At 33.2% G+C, this 10,288-nt stretch overlaps 1 protein-coding gene across 1 annotated transcript in view; it reads left to right on the forward strand.

The window, feature by feature from the left end:
* CYFIP1 (cytoplasmic FMR1 interacting protein 1) overlaps window positions 1-6,049 on the forward strand; it is a 160,313-nt gene extending 154,264 nt beyond the window's left edge. The window contains exons 27-31 of the mRNA XM_051984628.1: window positions 2,304-2,376; window positions 2,704-2,798; window positions 3,659-3,897; window positions 4,645-4,792; window positions 5,252-6,049. Coding sequence (XP_051840588.1) covers window positions 2,304-2,376; window positions 2,704-2,798; window positions 3,659-3,897; window positions 4,645-4,792; window positions 5,252-5,416 — 720 coding nt within the window. The 3' untranslated portion in view covers window positions 5,417-6,049. The remainder of the gene's footprint in view (window positions 1-2,303; window positions 2,377-2,703; window positions 2,799-3,658; window positions 3,898-4,644; window positions 4,793-5,251) is intronic.
* The last annotated feature ends 4,239 nt before the right edge of the window (window positions 6,050-10,288 follow it).

Here is a 10,288-nt window from a genome sequence, read left to right on the forward strand (position 1 = left end):
TATTTTAGGGGGCAGGAGAGTCTTGTAAAGTGTTTGGGTTACTTATGTTCATCAAATCATAATTGTTGCCCACAGGGATTATAGAATTTTATTTAAAAAAAATTAGGAACTGTTAGTCAACAAGCATTGAGTGGTTTTTCTGAGCTGCACTGTGCCAAGTTACAAAACCTAAAATGACACTACCTTCAAGCAATTTACAAGTTTTGAATACTGGAACATAAATGAGATTGGAAAGTGGATTAAAAAAAGGCAAGGGCCTTCCTGGGGCAGTGGAAAGAAGTACAGGGATTTTTTTTTTAATTGACCCAGGTTAATTCACTTAAATCTATCTAGCTAGATATACAAATATGCCTTATTTTAAGAATTACATTTTTAGCCAGCTAGGTTATACTTAAATTTTAATTTTTTAATATTTAAATTACAAGAGGATTTTATATTTTTTAAATAAAAATTTAAAATATAAAAGGATTTCATTAAAATATCAAACTCCTCTAGTATATTTTAAATATTCATAAAAATTCCCTTTTCATGCAGCTTTTCAGGACACATCAAGATACATTTAAAAGTACAATTACAAACTTACCATTACCCCAAAAGAAGTTTATAATTTTTACAGCTGGGTAAAAAAAAACCAGCTCAGAATGGTTAGGTGATATGTGCTCATAGTCAATTTAACAAAGTCATGTTTAAAAGCCTAATTTTGCTCCTCCTTGTTAGGAGTCTTTTCTTGTTTACATTTTAGCTAGAGCTATTCTGCCAAGATTGCCTCAACTGAAAAATAGAACAATAGTGAATAATTTTAGAATCTGAATAGAACAACAAAAAAGCGTACCAAGTGCACATTTGTGTGCAGGGGCTCATATTACTTGAGCTGTCTTACGGCATTTGTGATAGTGCATTTCATTAAGCATTGGTTAAATAGAAAACAATTGACAAATGGGAATTGATACATCAGGAATGAAGGATTTTTCCATTTCTTAAAAATAGGGCTAGTCTCAGTGCCTCTGTAGTGCTAAGTGCCTCAGCTTAGGTAAATCTGTTTGAACTCAATAATGAACTTCCAAGGCCATCTACAATTTTGCACCATTCTGGCTATCTAAATTTACCTATTCCTTGACCTGTCTTCTGTTCACACTATTATGTCTCCTTGTCCTTCTACTCTTCATGAGTTATTTCACCCCCACAACAGATTTTTGCTCAATTGCTTGTTACGTGGAAATATGGAGCATCTTAATCATTTATGATTAAGATTGGAACCTCTTTTTTAGAATGTCTGCTCTTCACCACCAGCATCCATACCCCTTCAGAATTGACACAAATTGGCTATGTGAGCCTGGACAAGCCCCTTAACCCCTCAGGGTTAAGTCCCCAACAACTGCCTCTACAAAACTATAAGTAGTAAAGCTGCTGACCTAAATTAGTGTAGGAGCTTCCTTGGGAGGGAATCCTTAGCTCATAATGAAATCAGAGATCCAGACCACATCCAAATAGGACAAGCACTACGCTAGATGCTGAAATCAGATTCCTGCTGTCCTAGTGCTTTGTATCATTACATGGCTGCTGCTTTTTTGAGTTTTATTGAAGGTTTCTCGAACTTTAAATATTTTAAGATGTTTATTTCTTTATGCAAGATATGAGATGACTAAGTGACTTCGTTTTTTGGTTTGATTTTTTTATAAGGTGATTTAATCCTTGTGGTGTAAGAGAATGAACATAAAACTTGGGGGTCAGGAGCCCTGGGTTTGACACTTCTGTGTGGGTTGCAGTTGTGGGCAAGTCATTTAATCTTTTAGCCTCAGCCTTCCCCTTTTTAAGAATATTGAACTTTTTGTCTTAAGAGGTAGTTCTGATATTATTGATCTCTTGGCCTATTCCAGGCCATTGTGCTCATTTCCTTTTTGGCTAAAGTATGAGGGAGCCTTTAAGAAACACTTGTTTTTTTTCTGAAAGGTAGGTATTTGATGGATTTAAAACGCACTCATTTGTTGTTTCTTCCTATTGTTGAAATGAGTCCTTCTGCAGTTTTGCTTGAGGTCTATCTCTTTAAGAGATGATCACTGTGTAGGTGAACAGAGCTTGGCCTAGATTAGTTGATTTATGCTGGGCGAGTCAGTTCTTGGGATAGAATAGGGCTGAAAAATAAACTCATCACAATACTGTTAAATTGTGGGATTAGTGCCCTCTGGTGTAACTTTTGCAAATAGCAATATTTTTTCTTGGCCTTGACTATTCAAAAATATCTTTTTATCTTATTACGAGGCTGGTTTTTTTTTCCTAACTTGTATTTTTTCATTGCTTTTTAGTCCTTAGAAGAGGTGTGTGATTTGTTGCATGCTGCTCCATTCCAGAATATTTTGCCAAGGGTTCATGTTAAAGGTAAGAATGAAGCATTGCTTTGTTCTTTTTTGCCCGGTATTATTTAGTTAGGATACCACTGCCTTTTCCAAGGGAGGTCATGTACAAATAGAAAGGTCAAATCTACAAGTCAGTATTTTGTCTGAATTAGATAGTTTTTGATATATGCAGCAAAAATATAACTTTTAGCTTCTGAGTGTGATATTCTTCTGCTTAATCAAAAGTAAACAGAGATTACATAAAATAAAATAATTTTTCCATTATTTTATTTGCTTACAAATTAAATACTTCCCATTACCCAGGGAATTTAGGATGTGATTTATGTTTATTTTGTTTTTATTGTTACAGAAGGTGAAAGACTTGATGCGAAAATGAAAAGATTAGAGTCAAAATATGCTCCATTGCATCTTGTACCTTTAATTGAGAGATTGGGAACACCTCAGGTATGTAGTTGTTTGGGGAGACATGAGCCATTTAAAAAACTGTTTAGTCAACATTGAGATACTGATGGAATTACTAAAAAGGATCATGGGTTTAGAATGATGTATTCTATTTAAAACATAATTGTCATTAAAATTACTTGGAGAAAAGGAGAAAAGCAAGATGTAGGAAAAATAAGACCCTTTTTTCAAGACAGTGAATATTACTTGAAGATATGTGCTGTCAATTGATTGATACAAGAATTAGAAGACACAAAGAAATACAAAAAGGATAATAAGGTCTCCAGATTATCTTCTAAATAGAGTAAAAAAGAAAAAAGAATTGAATTGTCCGTTGTCTAGAACACAACGAAGGCCTACATACATACATACATCACTCATGCATAATACCTACGTGCTTGGGCTACACCAATAAGAAATAGGATGGCTTTTTTACACACTCTTGATAGTCTTTGACTCACCGCCCCAAATGTATACATTGTAACTGTACCAATCAACTCAAACCCAAAGGCAACCTTTATGTACACATCTAGCATGAAGGGGAGTGTGGAGTCTCACAATAGGCTTTTTAACTGTAAGTGTGTACAAGAATAAGTCATTAGCAACAGCAGCATCTTCAAATACACAGTTCTTACATTACTTGTAAGACTTTAAAAAGGGGGAGAAGTTACTTGCAAACCATATAGTAAGCAGATTTTCTGGTAAGTCTGTTGATAGGTATATCTTTAAACTCTTATTTCTTGGGATACATTTGAAGTCCCGCTTTTTTTCTCTTTTGATGTATTTAAGTGAAGGGAGGGGGAGGCTTAATTAAAAACCATACTTATTTTATCTAAAAGTTATTGTTTTCTTTTGAATACTAGCAAATTGCAATAGCAAGAGAAGGAGATTTACTGACCAAGGAACGTCTCTGCTGTGGTTTATCTATGTTTGAAGTGATCCTGACCCGGATTCGGACATTCCTAGATGATCCAATCTGGCGTGGACCTCTCCCAAGCAATGGGGTCATGCATGTAGATGAATGTGTGGAATTTCACAGGCTTTGGAGTGCCATGCAGTTTGTGTACTGTATTCCTGTAGGAACGCACGAGTTCACTGTGGAGTAAGTGTTTATTAAATTTTAGTCTTCCCCAATTTTTGAACAGCCAGATGCAAGGATGCTCAACATAATGAAAGGTTTCCAAAGGGATCATTGTTATTTCTACATTAGGATAACCTGGAATTATAAAAATTCAAGTTTATGGTAGTAGAGGATTAGAATATTCTCCAAACCTAAGCAAACATCTTTATGATAACTGAATCTAAAACCAGATAATGAGCAGAAAGTAGGGACATAAAGCTCTAAGCTGTTTCCCTAACTCTAAGCTAGCTTCTCTAAGGAGATGAAGATAAAAACCACTTTTAAGATGCTAAAAGATAAGAGTTTGGAAGAATGCTAGGAAAAATAGCTCATTTTACCTTCCTTGCAAGCTTCCTTTATTGATTTTTTATTTTTTAACTGAGAATTGATACATTTGGAATTTGTGCTATCACAGATATTGACTATGAATATGAAAAGTTAATGTAAAAGGACACTGAAAGGTTGACACGCCTAAGAAATGCAATTATCCCTTGAGTCTATCAATAACCCACACAGTGAAGTATTTATAAATAACAAACTGAGGCTCAAAGATTTCTGCACAATTATCCAGCTAGTTAAGTGGAAATTTTAAATCTTAAGTGTAAATCCCCCCCTGCCCCATTTATGTAGTTGTAATTGCCATTTTTTTTTGTGTATGTGTAAAGAATTGTGTAATAACACTAATTCCATTTTAAAAAGCTTAATTACACTGTTATTTTTTTTTTCCAGACAGTGCTTTGGAGATGGGCTCCATTGGGCTGGATGTATGATTATTGTGCTTCTAGGACAACAGCGTCGCTTTGATGTATTAGACTTCTGCTACCATTTGCTTAAAGTACAAAAACATGATGGCAAAGATGAAGTGATAAAGAATGTGGTATGTTGAAAAGGATCCTCCCCACATATAGTTTCTAGTATAGTAGGATTTCTAAATGTCCGCATAGATGTAACTTTTTTAGGGCAAAAACAAGATTTATTTCTTAGCTGCATTTTTACTAGAAGAGTGATGGCTGTTAAATGAAAGATGTGAGTAGAAAAGGTTCAAGCAAAACTCAGGATGAGAAGGAAAGGAAATGCAAAGGGTTAGTAAATTTGGCAAACTACAGCAATATCCACTCCACAAGTTGGGCTCAGAAGTACCTTCAGACCAATGGATTAAAGTTTCTCTTGGCATTGATAGTTTTCATTCCAACAGCATACTTACACAGGCATTGTTTGCACTTTTGCCAGGATAGACTTTGATCCACTTATGTAATATATGGGAGACTTTGAAAGACTTCAGTATTCAAATTTGACTTTCAAGTCATAACACTTGGTTAATTTGGACTTTTTTCAGCCTTTGAAGAAGATGGTCGAGAGAATTCGAAAGTTCCAGATCTTAAATGATGAAATAATTACTATCTTAGACAAGTACTTGAAATCCGGTGATGGAGAAAGCACTCCTGTGGAACATGTGCGCTGCTTCCAACCCCCCATCCACCAATCTCTGGCCAGCACCTGAGGGATGTACAGCTTGTTGAATCTTTAGCGTGGTTCCATTAAATCACAGTAGCATGCTTTCTTCTCCCTCCTTAATAGCTAAAGTTTAGGAAATATTTTTCAGTATTTTTGTGTGTGTGTGCTTGTTAAAAAGGTGGTGCTCTTTTGATTTCAATCTAAAAGCTTAATTTTATAAGATCTATACTTATTTTTCTAGACTAAAATTTTATATGCTTTTGGAAATTAAGAAGTCTGAGAAAAGTAATGGCTGCTTATTATTATGCCATAGTCTTCTTGGTTAGTCCTTCAGCTGACAGTCCCAGCAGCTAATACATAGGAGGCTGTTGAGTTAATTTATTTATCAATTGTCAGTGTTCAAGGAAGATGGAAAGAATTGTGGACTTGGGTGAAAAAACACTTTATATGCCAGCTAATTGTAATAAAATTGTTTATGTATTAGAATAAAGCTACATGCTCAATTATTTTTAGTGTTATTAAGACTTTCTGGTGGTGTTTCATGAATGCTTTCTTTAATAGTTGCTTTTTCTTGCCAAGGGTTGTTACTTCCTTACTTTCCCTTCCCAATAGAACTGTCAAAATGTAGTATGTGAGAGATAATGATTTAAAGTTATGGAAATAAAACTAGTGAATCATGGCTTTGTTTCACAGTCCATTTACTAAAATATCCACTTTAACAAAACCCTCCATGCCTTTCACCCCTTTATGAGGCCCCAGCTGACCTGCAGGTATGAGCCTAGAACTCACATTTTCACTTTTAGGCCAAGGAATCAATTTTAGAGCTGCAGAGTTGTTTTTCTTATGAAGCAAATTCACAGCTTGTTACATCATAACAAGTTTGAATGTAAAACATTAAGATACAGAATGTCAACAGTATAATTTTCTATAGCAGGCTTGCCTTGGAAACTATAAAACAGTAAAATTTTAAAATGTTTGGAGGAATAAATTCATCTATTTTTAGTCATCTGCCATGTTGTCTTCCTTCATGTTAATGGAAGTAGTATTTCCTGGCTTCATCCTTTTGAAACCAACTACTTTATAATTGAAACATTTCAATTACTTTCAAAAGCCTGTGTATGACAACACTTAACCCACATGCTGATATAGTCATCACAACTTGGTCTATATGAATATGAATATTCATATGAAGGGACTAGTTGTGATTATCATACAATTTCTCAAGTTTTTTTGTTTTTGTGTATATACCAGAAGTAAAGTTTCAGATGCAAGAAAGACAATTCAAACTTGACAAAATTAGACCATGCCTGGCAGGGTGACTATAGTATTCCTTTAAAAAAATAAAAAGAAAGAAAAAAGAAAAAGAATTTTTTTCTCTTTCCTTTTTACTGTTTCTTTTTAAATATATAGAGAAAACATTCTATGGATAAAATCTACATGCTCAGGTGAAGAAATCTAGGAACCTGAGAAGGAAAACATGCTTCAGAATATTGGATAAAGTCTATAATGACAAAAAGAAAAGCAATTTTTATTATACACTAAATTATTAGGACAATTAGGATTTAAATTAGGATCTGTTTAAAAAACAGATGACAAAAGCTATCAAGGCAAAATAAAAGTAACAATGATTATCCAGTTATTTAAACATTAATTGGAGCTCCCTCTGCATTTGAAAAAAACTATTAATTTCTTAGCTTACCTTACTGATAATTTCTTTCATGATAAAATTTATTCTGGATTAGATTCTCATAAAGAAGGAAGAACATTACTTGGGAGTGGTCACTCATTTAGAACAATTGTCAAACATGTGGCCACAATACCCACAACTGTGTCCTGAACCAAATTAAAATGCAATTGGGAAATCGTCCAAAAAATAAAAATATAACATTACATTTGAAAACTAAGTTAATACATAGCCCCCAGCAATCTTTACATACAAATTGGTGGTGAACTGTGTTTCTGAGTCTGATTTTTTTCATTTTCACCAATTAAAGTTGTAATAAAACGAGAGACATGATGTGACATTTGGCCTACATTTAAGAAAAACAGATTTCAAAAGGATTTTTTTTTTTAATGGGAAGGATGACTAGGTAGGATACTATGACCTTTGAAAAGCTACAAGGAAACTTAACCTGGTGAGATGAGAGATTCTAAATAATGAAATGAGGAAAATGAGACAAAATTCTAATGAGTTGCTAAAGGAATTGGAAAAGTGCTCATCATCAATTTATATTTGAGGGTAAATGGGACAAATAGAACAGAAGGAAAGGCAGTTAATAAAATGAAGACAAAAGTATAACATAATCCTTTAAGATTATAATCATTCTGAATCTCAGAATAAATTGAGGCTAGCAAGAAAAATCTAGAAGATCACAGAAATTATGAATACCACGGGCCTAGAGAAAAGGGGTAGAGAGAAGAGATAATTGAAAACTTTAATTCTTGAGAAAACTCAAAAATCAAAGGGCCCACAACAAGAACAAGTAACCATATTTCTACTTGTAAATCTTCAAATCAACAGAAGACTCCTAAAAAACATATAATAAATACTATTGCAGAAAGGATAGGAAGTTATAAGCTGGCAGTTATTCATTTATGGCTCTCTATCAATTTAGAACTGCTATTAGTGGCTTGGACAAAAGCATAGATGGCATCAAATTTGCAGATAACAATTGGGAAGGATAGGGTCTGGCTAGGTTAGAGCACTTAGATGAACTGAAATTAATAATAAATATAAAGGATATATAAAGCCTCTCACTAAAGTACCAAAACCCCCACCTCATATAAAGTCAGGAAGGTAGAAATCTGAGAAAAATCTGGGGATTTTACTGGACCACAAGTTCAAAACCTATCAACAGTGTGAAGGCAGACAAAAAAGCTAGTTTGGTCAAAAGTTAACATAGACTTTAATTTTAGTAAGACAGGAATAATTTGCAAGCACAATGAAGTGATAACCCAATATATTTTGCCCATGTAAGACCTGCTCTGGAGTACTGTTTTTGGCTGTGGGAAGACTAGTTTAGGAAGGATATTAGTTAGTGGCAAGTTATCTTGAGAAGAGTGACCAGAATGGTCATGACAAATGAGAAGAGGTAAAAAGACCCAGAAATGTTTAATCTGGAAGAAACTCAAGAGTACACAACTCAATCTAATTAAATCTGAAAGGCTGCCATGTGGAAAGAGAGTTAAGATTTCTTTGTGCTTGACCTCAGGGGACAGAACTAGGAACAATGGCTTGAAACAGACTCCCTGAGTAGCAATAAAAGCTGGATAACCCCTAATTAGATAGATTGTAAAGGGAATTCTTTTCCTTTAGACTAGATTAGAGATTAGAATAGATTAGACTAGATGGTATCTGGGGTCTCTTCTAACTGCAACTAACTACTGTAATTTTTAAACGGCAGTGTAAATATAGGGGACTTACACTTAAAATTTCATGTTGGTATCATTTATAAATATTAAATCGTAGGATTTTTGTTGTTGTTGTTGTTATGCTGTTAATCAGGAACTGAAAAAAGATTTCTGAAAACAGTGTTACCAGTAATATTTGTGAATAGTGTTCATGAAAGCTCTTCTAGTGATAGCAATGTTTATTTCTAAATACTTCTTATTAAATAATTTTAAATCTAAATCCTGTAAAATTTAAGTGACAGAAGCAATAATTCATGTGATTAAAACTTATTCTCTAAAGTTACTCATTTGGAAAAAAGATTCAATTGATTTTTTTTCCTTTTGTCTACTTTCAGAAGTAGTTTGGTCAAAAAAGTTAACATGGAAGTTACAGCAAAACCTGTTATAGATGATAATTACACACTTTATATTGGAAAACAGGTAATTCCAGAACCATATATTTGGTTATCAGGAAAATTAGACTGAGAAGCTATCTCTAATTCCACAAATAATTTTAGGCCCAAGATAGTAGTTAAATTAGTTCTGCAGGCTTTTGGAAAAGTAATTTCTGAATTTGTTTCTCAAAAAATATTTCAAAAAAACAATTTTATGGCTTAGTGAAAAGAAAATTAGATACAGTCTTGGCTTCCTCATTTAACCAATAACTTTCCTCACTTATGGTATAATACTAATTGGCCTCCTTCATTCTATTGTTGTAAATATCAAATGAGCTAATATGAACTGCTATACGGAAATACAACTATACTAATGCATTTAAGTCTCTCCACTTTCTAGAAACTGAAGTCTCACCCTCATATCATTCTGAATAACATCAATAGAACATTAATAATAGTACAAAATGCAAAACTATTGATAACTCACATTCATATAATGCTTTAAGGTCAGCAAGGCACAAGGGAATGAAAACACTTGTGAGAAGAATTGTTAAACCACATTTTAAAGAAATTCTTTGAATTTGTACATTAATTATTTTCAATGTGGTAACTGAATCATTCATAAATACCTAAAGATTTTACAGGAGTCACTGTATTCACGTGACAAAGCAAATTATATATTTGAAAATCACCGTTATATTTGAATCAAAAATTATGCTATTTCTTATCTATTTTGCCTAATTTAAGATTCATTCAAAATACTTCAAAATTAAAGTAATTGTATTTCTCATTTTCCATAATCCATTACTGTCAATTATAAACTAATTCATGACTCATCCAACATGAGTCACAACTGTGTAATCCACAGGATACTATATTGGAATATTTTGTTCTTCCACATACTGGAAGATGATTTAAGGAAATGTTAATGCATTGTCATTTGGTAAATGACAAGTGTTCATTTCAGTTTTTATCAACAATGAAGAAATAAAACATTTTATTTTTATAATTAAAACTCTCAGGGCAGTAAGGTTTTTTTTTTTTTTTTTTTTTTGGATGAAAGATTTGAAGTTTAAAATCATACAATTATACACTGTTAATAGAAACCCAAACCACTATTTAGGTCATCTTAG

The sequence above is a fragment of the Antechinus flavipes genome, chromosome 3, assembly GCF_016432865.1.
Source record: "Antechinus flavipes isolate AdamAnt ecotype Samford, QLD, Australia chromosome 3, AdamAnt_v2, whole genome shotgun sequence".
Taxonomy (NCBI): Eukaryota; Metazoa; Chordata; class Mammalia; order Dasyuromorphia; family Dasyuridae; genus Antechinus; species Antechinus flavipes.